Raw genomic sequence first — 23,470 nt, 5'->3', positions numbered from 1 at the left:
AAATATCTGCCTTGAGAAGTAAAGGTTTCCTGGTATTATTAGGTATGCTAGTAGGTCCTGTTAGAGAATGGATATCTGGAGTGGATAAGAAGCTGGATCAGGAAACTTTTCAGTTGAGCATACGATTTTACACAATTTTGGAGTTCTGGAAAGCTAAGAAAAGGTCGTAATGACTGCAAAGTTTTCAGTCAGAAGCTTATCCAAAGTGTTCATAATTACCAAATATTCTTATGGTAGTAATTTTCTCCAAGATACATTGTAGAAAGTTTTGCTTTTTAATCTTATATGTATACCTGCAACTTAGGCTTTTGAAAAGTTGCCCATTTGCATCAAGTCAACACTAGAAGTTCATAATAACAGATAATTATTGCGCTCCCTATACTAGGCAACAATGAATGAGGAGTACATGGTCGAGCAGGAGAGCAGAATTGGAAATAATGTATTATCTAATACAGTATGATAAGTGTTGTCATAGAGTAACTCAGCCAAAGGGAGTGAATCTTAGAGACACTAGACCTGAGTTTTATGAATAAGCAATTTTCTTGGGAGAAGAGGCGTTGCAGGCAAAGGGAAGAGAGATCATTTATAAGGACACTGTCCTGAAAGACAAGTTGTGTTCACTGAATGGAGTGGCTGAATTATATAGACTGAGAGGGATGGAATGTGGAAGATGAGATTGGAGGGACCACTTTAGGATGGGCCCTTTTTGTCAATAAGAATTGGTAATCTTTTTCCTTTCCTGAAGAAATGTTTTGTTTGTTGTTTTTAAGGTAGGGGAGTGACTTTGAACGGTCAATAGAAACTTTTAAACCAAGACCAATTCATGTTCCTGTAGGAGCATTTTGAGAACATATCTGTTAAAAGTTAAGATTAGCATTCCAGCTTATGTCCAGTGTAAGTTCCAGTACCAGTTTAAGTTCATTTCCAAATTATAGAAAGGCATTATATCTATGGATAGATAAAATAAAGCAAGTCTTTTATATTTAATCTTATTTCCTTTTATAAAGCATCCTATGAAAATTGGTGCTGAGTTTTGGATTTTAAACTGAACTTCTTTGGTTTGAAAAGAATGCAGTTTTCCCTTTTATATTTTCAAATATTGGAAAAAAATTGAGACCTTATTATTCAATGTATTGTAGGCAAAAGGCATATTAAGATGAAATACATTTAAAACACTTTTGGGAGACAGTATAGTAAAGTGAATGGACATGCAGGCTCTGGAGTCAGACGTACTTGAATTTGAATTCCATCTTCTGCTTAGAGTTGTGGGACTTTAAGCAAGCTACTTTGTAAACCTCAGTTTCCTCATATATTAAAAAATGAGGATAGTACTACTACTTCCTCATGGGGTTGTTGTGAGAACTAAATGAAGTAATGCATGTAAAACACTTAGCTGAATACTTGGAATGTATTAAGTACACAATATTTGTTAGCCATATTACTGGAACATTTTTTTTCCCCCAAATTAAACTTGTTTGTATAGTAAAGGAAGAAAAGGAACTTGTTTTGCTTTTAATTTGATTTTTCCTTTTATATTTTTTCTTCGTCTCTTTAGTGTCTTTTTCCTTGGAGCCATCCTTGTAATAGCAGCTACTTTCCTATATGGTTATGATCCCAAACCTGCAGGAAATCCCACTAAAGCATAGTCGAATACTGTCTTTAATGGGTTTTCACAATGGTGCACTAGGAATCTCAACATTAAGCCTAACAGAAGACTTCTACAGATTCTAAGAAGGTATAACGCTGAATCTGATTATATTGTTCAAATGGTTTGAAAATATAAATGTTTAAGGATAAAATATGTGTATATGTAACAAAATTCCTATTGCATCTAGAAATCGAAACTTGAAAGTATTTCCAGGGATTAGAATTATTGGAGGAAACTTGAAATCCGAGTTTAAAGATTTAACCTTTTTCATTGCTGCAGAAATAAATGTCCTATGCACTCTTTGCAAGAGCACACAAACAACAAATGCCAGATATCAATTTCTGCAAAATAGATCTATTTAATCTTATTAAATGTTTTTTAATCTTACTATTTCTGTACAGATATATCAAATTATGTGGAATATTCAAAGTTTGAAAATTATAATTACCTATAAAGCTGTGAAGAAATAGAAGTTTGATCTTAATATCATTTTCATGTATCTGAGATTTTTATATTTATACAAAAGATTACTAAGCAAAGGATTGCTAAATGTTATTTGTTCACTTGCACAAGAATTGGTAAAGTAACATTCTGAGTCTGATTTGTCGGAGAATAAAATTCATATTTAAATTTAATGTAGAGAAATATACACATCTGTTTCTCCATCTACATGTTAAAATCTTTTACTGTTTTGAAACTGCTGAAAGCAATCCGGTGGCTCTTCGGCTAGATAGTAGCCAGTGACCTCTATGCTAATGGAGTTTTGTCCTTATCCTCTTCATTGCATTTCTTTTTTGTAAATCAAATAAATCTTTAGTATTACTTTAAATTAAATTTCTGTGTGTAAATTTTCAGTAAAGTTTTAATATGTAATTTAAAGAGATTAAATACTCATTTAATAATTAAAAATTACTATCTAATATCTCCATCTGGAGAATTTTGAACTATCAAAGCATGTACTGTATACAACTAGAATGCTTTTAAATGAGTATTTTACTCATTGATCTGTAAAAACTTCCTTTAATCTACAACTGTTGACAAAAAAACACCAAAAAGTTAGTAGGACTGATATCAATGAATTGAGACCAAAATGACTTTTCTTGGAGACATTCCAGGTTGCCATGATATTACATTATTTTAAATAGCACTATAACTATAAATTCAGGGCTGCTCAGCAGAACTTAATGGGCCTCTCATCACCATCCCCAGGAACATTCTGATCACATGTCTGGGGAGCGCTAGCTAAGTTCCAAGTTCCAAGTTCTCCCACAGCTGCTGGGGAGAAGCCACCACTGGGCTTTAAATAGTGGTTTCTTTTCCACTTTGATTAGCACTGGAGTTGGAGTTACAGTTATACAAGTTATTTAATAACTTGGCTCAAGGGAGAGAAAATATAGCAGAAATGACAAGATGGATTGGGCAAAAAAATTGGAATGTAGGTTTAATTTCGTTATTGGCTAGACAAAATTACCTATTGAGTATAAGAAGTATTTGATTTCTTTCACTAATACTTTATATATTTTTTAAAGTTTTCTGTTCTAATGGTGTAAAAACTGTAAAAAATATATTTTTATATCATTCTAATGGATTTTGTCAAACAGAATTTGGCTCAAAAATACTATTTTACAAACTTGGGTACTCTTGGCTAATTAGGATAGGCTGTGTTATTCTGCTGATGCAATCCTAGTCTTTATAAGACACAGGCTTAATCTATTTCATCCAGAGTTTAAATGTGTTAAAATTACAAAATATTTTAAATCATTTTGCTGGTGATTTCAAAATGTCACCAAGTAAATTTTCTGGAAACCTGACTTAATGATTTGAAAATCATTGAAATGACCAAGTAAAAATATCTGTTCGAATATTTGCTTAATAACTTTACCACATTTTGCGCATAGTGTTTTTAGACTGTGGCAACATTCAGATTTATATTTTATTACCTATTGCTAAGTGAAATCTAAATCCTGAAATGCACAGAATTTGAGATTAAATGTAAAGATTTATGTTCATTCCACAAGAAGTATTGGTTGGGTACTTATGTATTAATCAGTATGCCTTCACAATTAATTGTTAATTCAGGTTTAGTCTGTCTCTATTTTAACAATTCAAAAAATGATAGAAGGGCATGATTGGATCAGACATGTTAATATAAAAATAAAATATAATAAAATATTTTCAAAATAACACAATTTTCAAGATTCCCAAGAAAGTTTATAAAATTGTAATCAAGAGTTGTAAGAGGAAAATAGTCTAAAGTATATTTTCAAAGCAATTTTTTATTGTATTTTGCTTTTCTAGTTAGTAGGTTTGAAAATGTTATTAGAGATTGGGTTGTATAGTTTATAATTTTTAATTCATAAAGAAATAGTCATATTTCAGAAGATGAATCTATATCTTGTCATGTTATATATACAGATAATGCCATTTTCTTGTGTGTGTGATGTGTTTTGATGACCTCCAAAAAAGCCTTATTGTATTAACCTTTTATAATAACGACTCCTTGATCATTTAAATTCTTATACTTTTTAAAGTTTACTTATCTCTCAACTACTTTCTTCATTATAAAAATGTGCTAATTCATGGGAGGAAAGTGCCAATTGATATTCTATTAAAAGTTAAGAATATGGTATTTAGAAATAAAAGTTTGAAATGCCACATGTAGATGTTCTGTAATAAATGATTTTAGAGAAGTTACAGGCTATTTTTATGGTAGAACATGTAGTTTAGAGATGCAAAACTTAAATGTTTACATCAATATATGTTGAATGTCACAATTTCTTAGAAGGAAAGGTAGTTTGATATGTAAACTAGATTCCAAGGAGAAAGAAACTGAAACTAATTGATGTTGTGCTCAGTAGACATAATGCACTGCTGACTGTTCTTAAAAATTGATATTTCTCCTACATATTGAATTATTGGACTTTTAAAATGTCATTGTATAGTCATTCAACTGAGTTTTTTTTTCTTTAAAAAAAAACAGGGTTAAGCATTACTCATTGTATTTACACTTTCATTTTATAATATTTAATTACATGTAGATGCATGCTTTACCTAAGAAAAGGTTTATAAAATTTATGCTATATTGATAGTCATCTTAAGACTCTCTAGGATATGTAGCATATTTAAATTATAGGACCAAAGAAAAAACAACTGTTATCAAACTCTGGTCCTGTGTGCCTTGCTTTACCAAAAATACCTAACTTTTCTAAAGGATATTACTGTAATTCACAACTTTGGACACATGGGCAAAATTAGGATGTTTTAAGAATAACTATAATTCAATGTTTTTGTTTTTCAACACTTGCTCTTTACATCTAACAGAATATTAAAATAGGTATATAAGCATTAGCAAATAGGGCTTATTTAAATAAATTATGGCATCACTGCTCCATCATTGAGCTTTTGAACTTTAACAATTGTATATAATGTCATTTTTTATTTCTTATTACAAGATATAATTTACTGTGATTTAAATTTTTTTTTTTTAATGATTTGGATTCTGAATTTGTCTATATATCTATTTTATTTGTTTAAAAGATTCTTTTGAGTTTGGGAATATAATTTGTATATTTAAATTTTTTATGGTGTAATTTAAAGGACTATATAAACTAGTCTTTTGTTAAATGGCTTTTTAAAATTGACATTTTCTTTGTCATTTTTTGGTATCCAGTTATTAGTAGATTTATGGAAATAGGTTATTTTCATAATTAATTATATAAAATTTTCAAATATTTCCCTTTTTCCCTATTCACCTGTGTCTGATTTGACCAATGAATTAGTCTCCTCTCTATATATCAAAAATGACTCACTGATCTTTTCCTTACTTCTCTAGTTACTTTAATCACATGTGGTCTTTTTTTCTAGCCTATGCTCTAGCATGAAAGACTGGGTTTTATTTAAACTAGTTAGAATTTCTCTACTTGTATGATGATAATAGCCTAAAATTTGTTTTAAATAAATTATCTGTTTGCTAGCCTCATGGTTAAGTATTTATAGTAATTGGTATATATTTTCTTCATGACTTGAATATAATTGCTTCTTCTTTGTGTATCAATTCAATGCATAGGGATCAAATGATAAGCAATATAGAGGACATAATCTTGTAGAGAATGCTTTAGTTATTTTAAAAGATCACTAACATAAGAATATCAGCATTTTAAAAATGTATACTTTTCTTTGGTATCTTCTCATGAAAAGAGCTTCTTTAATTTGTTTTGTATTGGAATACTTCTTTTGTTGCAAATACTGTATCATGCTCCTTGAATCCAAGTGCTATGCAAATACACCTCATTCTAAATCTTATAGCAGTTACTACAATTCAGCAGAGTCAGATAATGACCAGCAGTAGTAATCATAACAGTCTTTCACTGTTCCTAAAAAGGGAATTCCTTCAAGCAGGACTGATGACATAAACACTCCAGAAGGGAAAATAGCACAGAGGAAATAATTACCTTCAAATTCCAAAGATCTGAAATTCTACTATAGTGGAGAGTATCTTGGTGACTGCAAATTCAGGGGTTTCCCAAACACACTTTCAGGTTTGATAATTCACTAGAAAGATAGAAGTCACTGAAAGCCGTTATACTCACAATCCATTTATTACAGAAGAAGGATACAAATTAGAACCAGCCAAAGGAAAAGAAACAAAGGCTGAATCTAAGAGAGGAGCCAAACACTAGTCATCCTTTCCAAGTTGTCTGCTCCCCATTGAGTCATGGACGGTGTTATCTACTCCTGGCCACAGCGTATAATAGTACACAAAGAGGACTGCCAACAGGAAAGCTCACCCAAGCTTTGCTGTCAGATTCTTATTGAAGCTTTATTACTTGGCATGATTGATCAGTTCTTCACACATCTAGCTAACATCAGGCTCTAGGGGCTCACCCTGAGTCACCTTGTTAGTATAAATTATCAGGTGTGGTCTGAGGCGCCAACCAGGGATAACAAAGACACTCTTATCACTGGGACCTCCTAAAGATGTAGGCCAGTACTTTCTCTGCATGGGTAAGGCCAAATTCCTTACTACAAAGTGACCATTCATCTCTCTATACATATTCTCCTCAACTAATAAGGATGACACAAGCAATGACAATTTTTAAAAAGACCTTTATACATTGTCATGTTTAATTTCAGAAATTTTGTCAAGTGATTCTGAATTAAACATGACTGAATGGTAGAAAAACATGGTTATAATCAGATACAAAGCTAAATAGCACATACGGTATTCATTTAATTTTCAGTTCTGATGTTTAATGACAACTTTTAATGCTGGAATATCTTAAAGATCAATAAATTTAAAAATTGTAAACTTTATGCTGTGTATTAATATACAATTTTGAGCTAATTTTAAATTACCATTAACTATCACTTTTACAAAGAAGAATTAATAAACTAAGACTGATCCAGTTGTTACTCTGGCTCACAGTAGGGCGTCCCTGTTTATTAGGTCCACATTTCTGGTCATCCTTTACTAGGGTGAAGTATCGGCCCTCTATTGGATCTAATCAGTTGTTTTTCATTTATGCATTTACTTACATTTATTCCTTTAGGATTTCTAATATGCTAAAATAACTTTTTAAAAATAATACGGTTTTCCTTTGGAAATAGAGTTTACCCAAGATACATAGTTCCATCCTTTTTGAAGAAGTTTAAAAAGTTTAAAAGAATGATTAAAGTTGTTATAGTGTTTTGGAATAATCATCTGAAAATGTACTCTTGTTAAAATGTGATTTAAATGTGGAGTGAGGGGTTTAGTTAAATGTGCTAAATCCGAATTCATTGGTATATTTTTAAGTGAATTTCTTTGTTTATATGTTTACCCTTTTAAAAGATACTGCATATTCAGGCATGATTTCCAATTATTGAGGGTTTAAGTTTTCTCCTTTAGGACAGTTTTCTTAGGTTCTATTTTATTCTGCTTGGATAGTAATTACAGCAATTAAAAATTATGATGCTAAATGCTTTCTCTAATATATTCAAGCTGCTTCAGTTGGTTTTCTAAATAGTATAGCAAAGGTAGAGTAATATTTTTTGGTTGACTACAAAAAATCATGACAGAGGTGAGCCCATGTTTCATTTTATGACTATTTCAAAAGTATTGCTATGGATTCTAGAATTTTAAAACCTGAAGCTTACTTTGGACATTATAAACATAATGCCCAAATTTTCCAGTACTTTATATTATTTGTATCCATTTGCTTTATATTATTACTATTTTATTATTACTATTTTAAAGGCTTCATTCATGCTGTCAGAGTGTGCCACGTTAGCTTTGAAAAATTCAGGGGTTATCCACATGTTCTCACAAAGTAGGCCTGTTAAAGACATTCAAAAATTTTAAAACGTTTTCTCCAGCTTTTCATTTTGAAAAATTTTGAACATACATAGAACTTGAAAGAATGGCATACCCACTTACTCTCCACCTAAATTCAAGTTATTAACATTTTGCCATACTAGCTTTATCAGAACATTTTACTTTTAAATACTTCAGCATATATATTCTAAAAATTAGGACATTTTTCTAATCAAACACGATACCATTATACTTAAGAAAACTCAAAATAATTCAATTGTATCATCAGAGTTCATATTCGGATATTTCCAATTGTCTCAAAAAATGACTTTTTACAGTTTTTTTGGTTTTGAACCAGGGTTCAGTGGAGGTTCGTATTTTGTTTTAGATTGTCTTTTAGTCTAGCAGACCCTTCCTTGTACCCCCATGCGTGTTTCCTCATGATGTGGGCCCACCTCCCCCATGACATATTACATGGGAAGACATCATTCTAGATTGTCTCATTAATGGTGTTAATCAGTGATTTGGTCAAGGTGGTGACTACCAGATCTTTCATTGTAAAGGTCATTTTTCCCCCTTAGTAATTAATAATCTCTAGAGTAATGTTTTGGTACAATGAGAATATTGTTTCCATTTATTCAGTGGCTTTAGCATCTATTAATAATTCTTAACTGAATAATTCACTGCATTGAGATTCAAAAATTTTTTAATTCTCTAATTTTCTACATTAGTTTACATTTTATTTTTAAAAAGACTATTTTTCCCTCCTTTTCCTCAATGCCCCTCTTTTTTCAACTATCACTATGTTTTCAAATTACTCAATGTATTATATTGTCAATTATAGACACGGTGCTTTTTATGTTCATACTGTGAGCCAGTAGCCAGTGGAAATCACTGCAAACTACCTCATGTGTCTTTTAGGCATAACTACATTAGTGTGAGTTCCTCCTTGCTTCCAGGACAAGATGTCCCAGGCTCACTTTGTACTCCTCCTATCTCAAATCTGGAATATCAGCTATTTCTCCAAGGAGCCCTGTTCCTTTTATGGAGGATGAGATTTGGACTCCATTTGCTTCTAACCCAATTCAATGGCCAGAGCTAGGAAATAATTTTTTTTAAGAGATCATGAATGCATATTGATACTTACAATTAAAATTTAGTATTACAAGGTTTTTTCATTTTATATTCGCCTCTCTTTTCTCTTTCAGTTAAAATATTGGTTCCAAATAACATTCATGTATTTGCTCATGTTTTATTATGTAGTTTATGTTTCAGCATTATAATATCAATATTACTAATGGTAAACATACTGAATAAAATTTAAGGTTTCATTGCAGTTCTCTCCTTAGAATAATAGCCTAGTAAGGATGTATAGTCAGAGTATTGCATTAAAAAATTAGTGGAAGTCTGTTTATCAGTGTCATAGGATTGGTTCATTTGTGTTCAATTTTAGAATTTAAAGTTTTTACTCTTTTTAAATATGTGAAGCCTTTACATGGTTCAAAGTTAAAACTATATAAAAAGCATACTCAGAGAAGTCTAGCTGTCATGGAGAACCTATTCTTAACCCCCTCCTATTGTTGATTATTTTCTTTAGTTTCTAGTTTGTTTATTTTTGAAAAATAATTATGTATATTGCTATTCTTTCTGTGTTTCTTTCACTATGTGATAGCATGTATTCTTTGTTTTTAAAATTTTTTGCTTAGAAAGGTTTGTATGTTCTAGTGGTTACATGTATACTGGTAACATAATGTCTTAGAGCCCCCTTTTTGCTTGTCTAGGCTTCTACTATTTATTTTGCCATCTTTAAATGATGTTCTGGGACTCCCATCTAACTGCCTTTGTGATAACCAATGAACCAATGCTACGTATGCTACTCCTTTCACCCATCTTCTAATTTTTAGTTGCCCTTTTTCTATTTGATTAGTACATTGTTTACACACTATATTCTCACTCTAGTCCCTGTCTTTGTTATAAAATTAAAAATATTTTGAATATATTTAATCCTTTCCACCACTACTTTAGCATAAGTCTCCCTAATCAACTCTGCTGGATGAAGCTCTTCTAGTAAAGTATTCAAGGAGGGATTGTAGATACAGTATTCCCCCAATTCTGGCATGTTTAAAATTTCTTTTAGAGCCTCCTTTATACTTGAATAGATATAAAATCCTTAGCTCACACTTTCCTTGAGTTTTTTTTTTTTTCCTTGAGCTTTTTGAAGTGCTGCCTTATTGTCGTGTTGACTAGTGTTATTGTCAAGTCTGGCACCACTTGATCCACCCACCCCGAAAATGTTAATTGTTTTTTGTTGTTGTCGTTTTTTTGCCTGGAAGTCCAGATGATTTTTTTCATATCATTTTCATTCTGATCCTTTTTTCCCGTCTTTTGTTCTCATAGCTGATTTATTCCTCTCCTCTGCGTCTTACTTTCGTTTATATCTATTCTCTTAGGAACCCTGTAGTTTTCATTTTTTAGATTATTTTGTTTCCGTATATTATCTGAGTTTGATCAACTCTCATTTCAGATCTTTCTGTTGTTTTGAAATTTTTATTTGTTGAATCCTTTTATGTCTGCAAGTGCTTATTTAATGATATTCGTATCGGAATGTTGAATATATCTTTCCGCTATTTATTGTCAATATTTGAAGCCTGCATTTTATTCTTTCTATAGAAGCCTTGTAAGGTTTTTGGTGGCTTTTTCTGTTCTTGAAAAAATGTGTTGAATTTTCTTGGATTAGCAAAAATAGGTGGTTCAATGGAAGGGAGGGGCTAAGGGATGTGGTGACTGAATTTCATAGTTAAAGAATGCTCTCTTCTGTTAGTGTAATGAACAGTTTCTTTTTAATAAATGGTTCATTTGGGGGTTTTGGATTCTGTGATACAATCTTGTTTCTTTAGCCACTTGCCCTTTTAAGGGATCCTTCTCCCTTCCAAGGTGCCTCATGAAGTGTTCTCATCTTTCCAAACCCTTATTCTTGTGTGTTTCCAAGCCTGATTCTTGGCCACCTAACTAATTTTGGGAACTACCAAAATCTTTCCAAATCATTCCCTTTTGCATATGTAAGCTAGTGCTAGTTTCTGTTGACTGTAACCAAAAAAACCCTGATATATCAATCTCTTAATGTAACCAAAAAACCCTGACATATCAATCTCCCAAGTCTGTGAATCTTCACAACCCAAATCACAAAGCCACAGTATATATACAATAAGTCTGTTAGAACAAGACTCATCTCTATTATTTAATATTGCAACTATTCTAGTACAAACCTGGGACATTCTGGACATTAGGTGTGTGTTAAATTTCTTATTACATCATTTCTAACAGCACTTATCATAATCTGCAATTATCTTTGTTTGTTTTATAATTGTATTCTGCAGTATAATGCAAGCTCCATGTAGATAAAATCTTATTATTGATGTATCCCCTGTATCTAGTAAAATTGACAAACATGGGTATTCAATGTTTTTCTTGAATGAATGGTCAATAATCAGTTCTTAAGGTAAAATTGGTGCAGCTGGATGAAGAAAGATTTTGAAGGACTATAAAAAAAACAATAACCACAGTAAATGATCTTATCAGCCCTCAATATCATCTAAAACAAGATATGGGGGGTTCACTTATTAAATCTATCTCATATTACTTTCTCTAAAGAATTTCAAGTTAAAATTCAACTAAAATGTTTCAACAAGATAATAGTTTAAAACAAATGATAAGTTTATCATTTGATTGGAAAATGTAACTTGAATTATCTATCAGGCCTAAATTCCTTTCTTTCTATGCAAATTGGTTTGTTTTCTGTTTCTAGTCAGTTATGTACATAGAAGGAACAGAAAACATTTTATTTTGAAATACTTTCCAACTAACAGAGAAGTTGCAGGAATCGTTCAAAGAACATTCTCTTTACCTTGTGTATTAGTTATTTATAGCCATGTAACAACTACTCCAAAGCTCTTATAGTTTCTGAGTCAGGAAACCAGGAGTGGCTACACTGGGTGGTTCTCACTCAGGGTCTCCTGGAGTTAGTTATGTTGTCAGGGGTTGCAGTTAGATAAAGGCCTAACAAGAACTGGAGGATGTGCTCCCAAGATTACTCTCATCTGTTGGTAGGAGGCCTCAATTTCTGGACACCTGGCTGCTTAAGTATCCATATGGCAGCTGGCTTCCCCCAGACTTGAGCCCAGAGTGAATGATAGAAAGCTAGCAGGAAGATGTTGTGCCTTTTGTGACCTACCCTCTGAAGTCTGTGCTGTCACTTCTTTATTCTATTGCCTAGAAGAGTCACTGAGCCCAGCCCACAACTCAAGAGGGGAATTAGACTCCACCTCTTCCAGAGAAGAATATCATCGAATGTGTGAACATATCTTAAAACCACCATACCCCAATTCACTAATTTTTAACATCTTACCATTTTGCTTTCACTCTTATTTTCCCCTCTTCACATATATATACACGTGTGATTCTTAAACATTTGAGGGTAGGCAGCACGCATCCCTTCACTCCTTGAGACTTCAGTGTATGTTTCTTAAGGAAAAGGATATCCTTTTATGTAACACAGTACACTTAGGAACATCAAAACTTAACATCGTCATACTTTAATCTGCAGCTCGTATTCCAATTTGTGTCAATTGTTTCTTCTAGCAATTCACCACCCACCCCTCCCACCAATAAAATTGGTTTTTAAACAACATGGCAAAACAGGTAGTGGGCTACAAAGTGTGACAGGTTATGTAAATTTTTATTGGCAGGGAACAGGAAAAAGGTTTCTGGACTAGGGAGCTGGACTAGGCGTGTTCCAGTAGAGCGCTTAGGAGGACCAGAAGGTCAAGACTATTTCTGAAGTATCAGTTTACCTTTACTCCTTCACTTAACCCTTATTTCTATCAAACGATTTCAACTGTCCCCTTCGGTTCCCGTTTTGTTTAGAAAACAGTTGGAAAGAGCACTGATAGTTGAGGATGCCTGGCTAGAATTCCAATGCAACAACCGTTTGTCAGTCCTATTTCCCTGAGCAGACAATTTGCAGAAACTTACATTTCTTCACCTGTGAAGGGGACTCTAACGGTCCCTACAGCCCAGGGCTGTCTGAGGATTGAGCGAGCCGGTGAACGTAGTAAAAGCAGTCTCCGGGCGGCCAGCAGCCTCGGGACGCTCTCCCGCTGCCCTACCGCTGCCCTCCCGGCTTCCTCCCAGCGCCACGACCGCGGAGCAGCCGAGCGGGTGGGGCGGCGTCACGTGGGCGGGGCGGGCTCGTCGGCCGATCGCACGATGTGACGCGCCGCCCGAGGCAGGCCGGGCCCTCAAGATGGCGGCGGGCGCCCCGAGCGGCTTGGCCCGGCAGTAGTGGCGGGACGGCACTCGCCGCTGGGGCCGGCCGTCCCGGGAGTGGCTGCAGCAGCGCCAGGACTCGAGGATGGTAAAATGACCCAGGGGAAGAAAAAGAAACGGGCCGCGAACCGCAGTATCATGCTCGCCAAGAAGATCATCATTAAGGATGGAGGCACGGTGAGCTGGGTACCGCACCGGGGAACGTCTCTCGGGTCCCCCACCCAGCCTCTTTCTGCCCCAGTCCTGCCGCCTCCGGCCGGTCCTGAATGCTCCCGCCGCCCCACCCCATCCGCGGCGATGGTGTCTCGGGCCCTGGGCCTCGGCTTCGGAGTCTCTCCTCCCTGGCCCAGCGTGCGGCCTCCGGGGCCCGTGCCCCGGGAGGCGCCGCTGGCTTCTCCCGCACCTGCTGCCCGCCCTCCGGCAGCCCCTGGAGGCCTGAGGCCTTGAGCCCCACGTGCGCCTCCGCTGCTGGGAGCATTTGACGCCGGCTCTTCCCGCCCACCCACCGAGCCCCTCGCCTCCGCCGCCAGGCCCCGCGAAGCTGTCGCCGCGCTTTCGAAGGGGCTGGGAGCAGTCTTTGCCCATCCATATGCTACTAACTGGGTGGCATCTGGCGCGGCGACCCCGCTGGGACCCGTAGTGCGAATAGCTTTCTTCTTCCCCGTGGTTCTGAGTTAGTGTCCTACTCTTCTTAGCTGCTCTCAGAATGGTTCACACTGTCAGAAGGTGGGCTATCCTCTTCACTTTTCCGAGTCAGCAGCGTGACGGAGGACACCTGGGCCTAGACTGAAATCTGCTCTTTTTCAAAAACAGTAATCACCCTGTTGTTTTAAAATCACTTTGTGTATTTTAAAATAAAAAATACCAAATGGAATCGATCATGGCCTGAGGATCAGAAGAAGACACTTTGAAAGGAAGACAGATTGAGGGCAAGAAAAATTTTGCTTTTTAGAAACAGTTGTCATCACTATAAACTTTAGGCAATGTACTGTAGTTAACCAGCAGGGGACCTAGGATTTTTAATTGAAAATAACTCGCTTATACTTATTTATGCTGTAATTTCTCCATTGCTACACTTTCTGGTCTTTGTTGCATTCTTTGATATCCGATTCTGAAATAGAAAGGAAAGGTGAAATACGTGTGCAGAAATGGTTCCTTTTACTTCATGTTTATATTTTGTTAGAGTCCTGACCAACTGCTGGCACAGTGCTAAATGTGTAAATAGGCTACCACTAAGGATTTGCTAAATTTATTTGAAATAACTTTTTTTTTTTGTCATTTCAGAACATGGCCCAGTCAATATGCTAAAATTTAGAAAGCTAGAGACATATTAAACAATTTCAAAAATATACTCAGTTAACTGTCATATATCTTAAATGTCATAGATTTGACATTTGAGTGAAAGAAGAAAGTTCAATATTTAAGTCCTAAGATCTTTTTGCTATACTTGTCTAAATCTAAAACATTTGATTAAATCAGGTATGGATAGTTCTGGCTCTTGACCAAGTTGGTAGGATAGGAACTACTTTGTGGAGAGAGAAATAGCTTGAAAGAATACTGATTTCCTTTGTCAACTCTGAGAACTTGAAATTATAAATTCTTCATAAAATCTACAAAGTAGAAGTAGCAAAAGGTTGTATTTTATAAAAGCAAATGCTATTTTAAGATCAATATTCTTTGCAAAAGATAAAAATAAAACAGTTCAAGAAACACACCTTCCTTTTCCTTATAATAAAGTTCAGTTTTGTTATCTCTCTTTGGAGTTTTGATTCACTTGATAGCAGATGCTTTCATTGCAAATCCTTTGAAATTTGGAAGAAATTATTATTATTTTTTTATTTATCTTGTTATTTATTAAAGTTGTAGTGCATTCATAGCTTGCTTTTGGGCAGAAATTACAATTTTTACTCCAGCAATGTTTTCAAGGGGCACACAGAATAAATGAAAACTTCTGGAGGGCTTTGGGCCTGGGGGTATTGTCATTTATCATCATCTTGATATACTATTTTCACTTTCTGTTCTAAGAGCACTGGACACCCCTTTAGAATAGTGGCTTCATTTATGCCTCTTTGATTCCTGCAAGGGCTAGTATGTGAATTAAAGTGGTAAAAACATATTTAAAATGAAAATGTGTGTATCAACACATTTCTAGATAATCTTTTATTGTAACTTTATTCCTATATGTAATCAGGTTATTTTTATTTCGATAAGCGTCAGGGTAATTTTTTGCAGCATTTGTATTTTAATCTATTCTAGCTATAAATAAAGAACATAACTTTTAAAAGAATAACTTATAAAGTCATAGAAATGATTTTAAAATGGCATTTGCTTTTTGACCTCTCTCCTTATGATTGGTCAAACTACCACCACTGTGCACATTTTTTAAGAAAGGGAGTGAAATTGCCACTTGATAGTCTGTGTGTAAGTTTCACCATTGGGTAAATTCATTCAAAGTCAGGTGTCTGAGGCTACATACAGTTCATGCTCTGAACAGTATTTCACATCCCTGGCCAATGATGCTGACCTGTGACCCCCTCCAGTTTTCTTCCTAGTGCTTGACAATGTTAATAAAATTATTTTGCTTTGTTCTTCTGCTAATGACACCTTTGGAAGCCTGATCAGCCAGTTTTAATATTTATCAACAGAACTAGTTAGTTGTTAATGATTTGTCAAAAAGTTAGGACAGATTTACCGGTTTTTAACAGTTGCAGGAAATGAACCATTCTGAACAAACTTGATTAACCATAAGTTAAAGTTTTCTTTTTCTTGAAATTCTGTTTCAGTGTTGTCTCTGAAGCCAGCATAAGGCTAACTAGTAGGCTGTCTGTTTGAGGAGTACACCATTAGGGTAAATTATGTAAGGTGTGTGATTCTATATCAGGAGTTCTTAATTTGGGTCTGCTCCCCTGAAGTTGTTTGCACAATTTTCTTTCACAATACATTTTTCTAGAGAGATTCCCAAAAGGGCTCATACTTCCCTGAAGTGTAGGAACAGTTGTTCAGTTTGAAAAGAACATAAATATGTATGTAAAGAATAGTTTCATGAATTAAATTTAGTAGATATTTAATCTTTTATGTACCATTTTACTGATGAAAGTACCGTGACATTGTTAAGTTGCTTTTTGAAGAAATATGTAGAAATAGTTTTTAATTAGTCTCAATGTATGTAATGTTTTGATGATTTCTTATTCAGTGCAGACCATTTAGGACAGTTGAATTTAAAAGTACATTCTGACAGTTTAGAATACTTCATATTGGGTCTTTTTATTTTTAAGTGCTTAATTTTTAAAAAATTTATTTTTCAATTACAGTCAACATACAATAATATTATGTTAGTTTCAGATGTGTACAACATAGTGATTACACATTTACATACTTTACGAAGTGCTCACCCCAGTAAGTCTGTACCCATCTGACACTTTACAGTTATTATATTATCATTAACTTTATTCCCTATGCTGTATTTAACATCCCCATGACTATAACTGGCAATTTGTACTTCTTATCCCCTTTCACCATTTTTACCCAATATCCCAATCCCCTTCCCACCTGGCAACAATCAAAATGTTCTCTGTATCTATGAGTTTGTTTCTGTTTTGTTTGTTCTTTTATTTTCTGTTTTAGATTTCACACATAAGCGAAATCATATGGTATTTTTCTTTCTCTGACTTATTTCACTTAGTATGATACCCCCTAGGTCTCTCCATATTGTCAAAAACTGGTAGGATTTCCTTTTTATAGCTGAGTAATATTCCATTGTATACTTGTACCACTTCTACTTTATCCGGTCATATCTATTGACAACTTATGTTGCTTCTATATCTTGGCTATAGTAAATAATGCTACAGTGAACATAGGGGTGCATATAGCTGTCTGAATTTGTGTTTTAGATTTCTTTGGATAAATATTCAGAAGTGAAAATTCTGGGTTATATGGTAGTTCTAGTTTTTTAAGTTTTTGAGAAATCTCCATACTGTTTTCTATACTGGCTGTACCAATTTACAATCCCACCACCAGTGCACAAGGGTTCCCTTTTCTCCAAATCGTAGCCACACTTGTTTGTTGATTTATTGATGATAGCCGTTGTGACAGGTGTGAGGTGATACCTCATTGTGGTTTTGCATTTCTCTGATGATTAGGGACATTGAGCATCTTTATATGTCTATTGGCCATCTGTATGTCCTCTTTAGAGAAATATCTATTCAGGTCCTCTGCCCATTTTTAGTCATGTTAGTTTTTTTTTGCTGTTAAGTTGTATAAGTTCCTTATATGTTTTGGATATTAACCCTTTATCAGATATATCATTGGCAAATATCTTCTCATTCAGTAGGTTGTCTTCGTTTTGTTGATAGTTTCCTTTGCTGTGCAAAAACTTTTTAGTGTGATATAGTCCCCACTTTTGTTGCCACGTGTTACCAGATTGTTTATAAGCATTACTGTTAGAGGCTAAAAGCTGAAGAATTACATTTGTATCATCAAATGTAGAATTTCCCTTACGATTTTTCATTTGCTTTTTAAATATAATCTTTATTGCTTTGTGAATACAGTTGTGGGACTGCATCTCTGACAAAGTAAAAATGTACAGTTTTTCACAAGTGAATCAGTAAAATGACTAAAGGTTAGAAAACAAGGCATCTGTGAATTGCTTTGTTGGAAATACCAGAACAAAGTAAAATTGGTGTTTCATTTGTAAAATGTCAACATGAAACTTAACATTTACCCAGCTATCCTGATAAAAATTGCTATTCTTTTACCTTGTGGGACATTTTTACAATTTTGACTGTCCTTTCCAAATATATCCTTCCACAAGTAGTACTGGTGGGCCAAGGAGAAGACTTCTCTCCATTGGTTGTTCAACATGAAATACTGGAATATGCCCCAAGAAGCAGAGCACCAGATTTTTATTCCTGGTATCTCTTATTTTATGTGCTGTTAACTTTTTAAAAATCTGTTTTTATAGCCTCAAGGAATAGGTTCTCCTAGTGTTTATCATGCGGTTATCGTCATCTTTTTGGAGTTTTTTGCTTGGGGATTATTGACGGCACCCACATTGGTGGTAAGTAATCTTTAACTTATCACTAACTTTAAAACCTCTTTCTCTACAGTTTTAGGGGGGAAAGACAGCTCTTTTTAATATCCATGGTTAATTTTCCCACTAATATTGTTGAACCTTCAGTACTGTATTTTACTGCTTTAGTTGTCGCATTTTTCAACCTTCTCCCCTACTTTTGAAGGGGTGGTGCCAGACAGGTGTGATTCTCCAGGTGAACACTGGACATGTTTAAACAGCGTCTCAGCCACCTCTCTCTTTGGATCTGGATGAAAGGATTCTTTGTGACAGGCTTAGGAGAGATGATATCTCTGACCTGAATCAGTCAGCATTATTATTTTGAGATTCATTCATATAGTTGCATTTTCCAGATACAAACATCTTTTAGTTTAAGCCAAGGACGCAGAGATAACCATGTAGGAGATGATTCTTTTCCTAAGCCTAAACTGATTTTACCCACATTCCCAGGTTTGGAACCTTAGAATAGACCTCACTGCCAGCTTGACAACTCAGATGCCTGGTTAGTTTTCTCCTATTAAAGAGGAATGGAACAAAGGAAAGAGTAATGGCAGAAGTATTTATCTTGAAAAATGTGATTAAGATAAACATACAGCTACCAAATCCCAGAACAGACTTTTAAAGCAGTATACTTCCTTATGTTTTAATAAGTTTGTTGTTGCATAAAAAAGGCTTTTACAAAAAGCTTGTCTATAAATGGAGTGATCATATAAGTAGATTGTACTAGTCTAAGAAAATTTATGTTCCATATTTCTTGGCATATTTATTACATGGATTCATGATTCTTACATGTATCTACATGAAATATGGATGTCTAACAGTTATTTTGAGTATATGAATTTGTGAGTTTTGCTGAAAAAAGATTCAGAAGAAAAAATTTCAAATAAATACAGTTCCTTTTGTAATAAACATTGTATTGCAAGTTAGAATAGTTTTGTGATTAATAACAATTCTCTGACATGTAATTATAAGAATGTTCATTTGAGTATGTTTTGATTGGGATCTTTTTCTATTTAGAAGGAAATAGCTCATTTACTTGTAATGGCTCATCAGTTTTGCATAAATAGATTTTTAAAATAAATGAAAGTGGGCTTTTTGAAGGTGATTTTTTTTGTCGTTGTTTAATAATTTCTGATGGGAATCTTTCAAACATTAATGTACACATTTTCTAACTTTATAAACCAGGTACACTGATTTGGAACTTCATCAGATGATGCAAGTTCATTATGACTCTTGCAGCTTCATTATATTGCAATAATTTGATGTCAAGAGCTACAGAGATGCCATCATAACTGTGTGGTCTCACACCTTTATATTAGCTTTCCTCATGTTCCATTGTGCTTGTTTATAGTCTAATACCACTGTAACACATAAATCTGGTGGGTCATCAGTCCTGTGGTTTAAAGTACTTGAGTTTTGTAATAGTAAACAGTCCACATACATTTATATGATGATGGGCCCAGGCACAGTCCTAAGCACTTTATGTACATTATCACTTTTAATCCTCGGAACCACCTTTGAGTAGGTTGTTAGAAACGTAGTACAGATGAGAAAATTAAGATTTAGAAGAGTTAAGCAACTTGCTTGCTACTTTGATAGGAAACAGTAGCGTTGGTATTTGAACCTAGGCCTGCTTTGTCCCAGTGCTCAATCTTGGGAATGCTCGTTGTAAGTGGTTCCATATTTTAGGTTGTTGAGGTTATGGGCAGCCCAACCACTAGCCTAGCAGAGAGATTTAAATTTTGTGTAAGCTCTTAGCAAGCCATCAAAAAAGTTTTTTGTGATGTTTCCATAATTTGTCATCAGGATTTGATGCATGTATAGCTATTTTTAAGATTTGCTGCCAGTTTATATTTTTTAGATATGCCAACTTTTTGTCTAACTTTTGTATTGGTTTTTTCTTAACTGGACAAAGGGAGACTGTCTTCTTTAAAAACAATGAAGAAATTCAGTTAATTAGATATAAAGGCTCGTTTATTAGTTCATTTTTCATAGATGTGGGAAAACTAACTTTCTAGTTAGTCTTAATTATTTTTGTTAATTAAAAAAGAGATAGCAGCTTTCCTTTTTTCCTTTTTTTTAAAAAAAAAAAAAACTTAAAAATACCAAATTGAGTTCTGGTCAGGAAAATGGAAGATGCTAAAAAATAATGAATTTTTTTTTGCCAGCATAACTGCATTTCTTAGAATAATTGCTATAACATTGCCAATTATTTGATTTATAGCAAGACTTCTTTTCCCATGGTTGTTACAAGTTACTCTTAATTCCCATTTGTTCTTTATACTTGAATTTTAAAATGGCAAATGATGAGTTATTACCAAGGAGAGTTGTCACTAATATTATCTTAATTCTTTACCTTTTCCACTTGATTATATTTTTTAATTCAAGTATCCTCTCAGGAAAAAAAAAAGTTTACATACAAAGTCCAGAATTTCAGTTTTGTAGTTATATCTCATCTGTAATATATACATGGCTTAAAATAATTACTGTTTTTATCTCTTATATGATGAGGAAACCTTTGAGGATGGGGGCAGAGACCTAGGCAAAACGAGCATTGAGTTGTAGAGATTAGGTTGTATCTGAATGGTGGGGTTTGTTATGCTCTAGGTACTTTGAGGTACTTGGGCCTTTGTGCATTGTAACAGCAAGACTCTGAAATATCACTAAGGAAAATTGTACATGGAAATGCTTGTATAAACTTGTATTTATACATTCTCTGTATATCATATATAATGCTTATTTTTATAGCTAGAGACACAGTGTGTGCCTGTTGTAAACATTCAGCAATATGGAAACATGTGAGGACAGGAAAGTTCTCCTGCAGTCCTGCTCACCCCTCCAGGCCACCAGGAACAGTCTGATAAGAGCTCTTGGCTTCAGGGAAGGCTTTACCTTCCCCATTAGGAGTGATTTTGCCAACCAGAGATGAACATTTTCAGCAGTTAGAATGTGCTATTAATTCAGTGATTTTTTTTTTTTAAACCAGAGGTAAATAACAGTGATACCTGGGGAGTTTTTCCAAAACACCTTGGCCTTTCAACCACTCCATCTAGCTGAAATCAGAATCTTCAAGGGGCGAGGCCCAGGCAGTGTATTTTTTACAAGTGATTCTCATACATCTAGTGCATACCACTGATTCTTTCATATATCTAGTATATATCACTAAGGGCTAACATAATTCAATGTGGGCTTTTAAAAAAGGTTTTGCTCATTTCGAGGCTTTTAACTTAGAGATTTTAGTCATTGACTTTGTTGGCAGTCTTATTTTCAACCTTCATGTTGGGGTATGCTGAAAGGGTGGGCTTCAGAGTAGAAGAAAGCACCAAATTATAGCACTTTGCTCTAAGTTTCTAAAAGTCTGTTAACCTTTAAACATTCTATTTCTGTCTTACGTGTTTTGAAACCGATTATAAATGGTGCTTGATAATCACAGCATAGCATTCATTTAAAAAGGGAAAATGAGGATGAAGATATAATTCACTTAATTTGCATTTTAAGTCTCTCACCATACATAACTTTCAAAATGTATAGTTTAAGTTTCAACATTTTAAATTTCAGAGATATTTTTTGAATTCATTTAACAGATAACCAATCTTGAGACCCATTAATTATATTAAAGGTTCAGTTTTAGATTTATGATAGCCTTAGTTTAAAAAATGTGAAGTTAAGAACACTTTTTTTTTTTTTTTTAACTGCATGTGGTTGTAATTATCTGTTTTAAGCTGGTATTGCTTATAGAACCCTGTGTTCCATGTGAAAGACCTGCCCAGGGGAGGATGGTAGAGTCTTCACCAACCAAGAGATTTACGTTGACTACAGAGAAGAATTTTATACTGACAAATATTTTGAAGGGCTGAAGTCTAACACTTTGAGAGGCTGAATTTATGACATAGGTCTAAGGATCTATAATGCTAAGAAATGACTTCACTTTTTTGACAAATGTATGGTTCTAGAAATACTAAACCAGTGTTTGATCATTCAAGCTGCTAACTGTGTGGTCCAAGTTGTGGAGCCCAGACCCTGCTCTCACATCCGCCTGCATCACTTCTGTGTAATTGGCATAGCATCCTTTGCCACAGAGATAGTCCTGAGGCAGTTAATATTTTAAGGACTATTTATTTTACTCTCAGATTTTTTAAAATTATTAAAACATTTAATTTTCGATTCTTTAAATGTTCACATGTGAGTTAATTTTTATGAAATTTCTAGCTATTGGCAGGAGAGTAATTGAAAAAGAGAGCATTCTAATCCTTCCAAAGGTTTTTCTTGCAAGATGTCAGAAAGTAGCCTTAGCATAGCTTTCCTTCCTAAGATTTCCCCACTTTTCTTTTTCCCCACATTGCCATTCTCTATTGTCTTTATTGAGAGACAGTATACTATAATGAAAGAAGCATTTGGCTTTAAGACAAGCAAGAACTCAGTTGCCTCATCTGTAAAGTGGTAATGTTATTTAATTTATAATGTTAAGATTAAATAAAAGAGTATATATAAAGCCTCTGCCATGTAGGTTGTAAATTGTAGCTGCTGCTTTTAATTTTTTCAGTTTATCTTTCCTCCGGTTGCTTTTTAAACCAAGGATTCCCAATGGTTTAGTTGCTACCTAGCAGACAAATTGTTGCTATGCGGTTTGAGACCAGACTGTGAAAAGGATAGAATAGATTGTTATACATTTTCATAATTTGGGATTTTTTTCCCTTTATGGAATCTTAGATCTACTGTTTGGCAGTTAACGTTTCCCTGTTTATTCTCTGTTTCCTATCTTAGATAATGATAAACATGTCTGTAAAGGGGTTATAAGTCAGTCAGTTATATGTAGGAAGCAAAATAGTTTAGTGATTAAAAGCATGGACTTTCAAGCTGGACTTCTGTATTCAATTTCAGTTTTGCCTCTTACTGTGTAATCTTGGACAAGACATTTGACCCCTGTGGATCAATTTTCTAGGAGAGTTGTCATGAGGGATTAAAGGAGATAATATATGTAAAGTGCTCAGTTGAATGCCTTGGGACATAGTAAATGCCATATACATGTTTGCTTATTTACTCATGCATGGTCATACAAGTCTGAATATTTATATGAAATAAAATTAGATTTTATTATGAAGGGATGTTTTAAAATATAAATGTCGATGTTTTAGTA

At 34.3% G+C, this 23,470-nt stretch overlaps 2 protein-coding genes and 1 long non-coding RNA gene across 4 annotated transcripts in view; 2 read left to right on the top strand and 1 right to left on the bottom strand.

The window, feature by feature from the left end:
* The window catches only part of SLC35A3 (solute carrier family 35 member A3), a 42,211-nt gene extending 23,890 nt beyond the window's left edge, over nucleotides 1–18,321 (top strand). Inside the window, exons 7-8 of one of the 2 annotated variants that reach the window (XR_001595467.2) lie at nucleotides 1,556–1,735; nucleotides 18,226–18,321. Coding sequence is in view for 1 of the 2 variants with exons in the window: in XM_016133503.2 (XP_015988989.1) it covers nucleotides 1,556–1,646 (91 nt within the window). In the remaining variant the exon portion in view is untranslated. Of the gene's footprint in view, nucleotides 1–1,555; nucleotides 5,624–18,225 lie in introns of those variants that run through there. The other variant, XM_016133503.2, reaches the window with a different exon arrangement.
* LOC118612922 lies at nucleotides 9,732–13,140 on the bottom strand. Its single transcript, XR_004955279.1, has 2 exons — nucleotides 12,972–13,140; nucleotides 9,732–12,461 (listed from the first exon to the last, which is right to left on the bottom strand). It is a non-coding gene; the product is annotated as an uncharacterized LOC118612922 (long non-coding RNA).
* Nucleotides 13,228–23,470, top strand: part of MFSD14A (major facilitator superfamily domain containing 14A) — a 29,217-nt gene continuing 18,974 nt past the window's right edge. Inside the window, exons 1-2 of the mRNA XM_036235151.1 lie at nucleotides 13,228–13,442; nucleotides 18,226–18,321. Coding sequence (XP_036091044.1) covers nucleotides 13,359–13,442; nucleotides 18,226–18,321 — 180 coding nt within the window. The 5' untranslated portion in view covers nucleotides 13,228–13,358. The remainder of the gene's footprint in view (nucleotides 13,443–18,225; nucleotides 18,322–23,470) is intronic.

Source organism: Rousettus aegyptiacus, unplaced genomic scaffold, assembly GCF_014176215.1.
Source record: "Rousettus aegyptiacus isolate mRouAeg1 unplaced genomic scaffold, mRouAeg1.p scaffold_m13_p_17, whole genome shotgun sequence".
NCBI lineage: Eukaryota > Metazoa > Chordata > Mammalia > Chiroptera > Pteropodidae > Rousettus > Rousettus aegyptiacus.
This window is presented reverse-complemented; position numbering and strand designations above follow the sequence as displayed.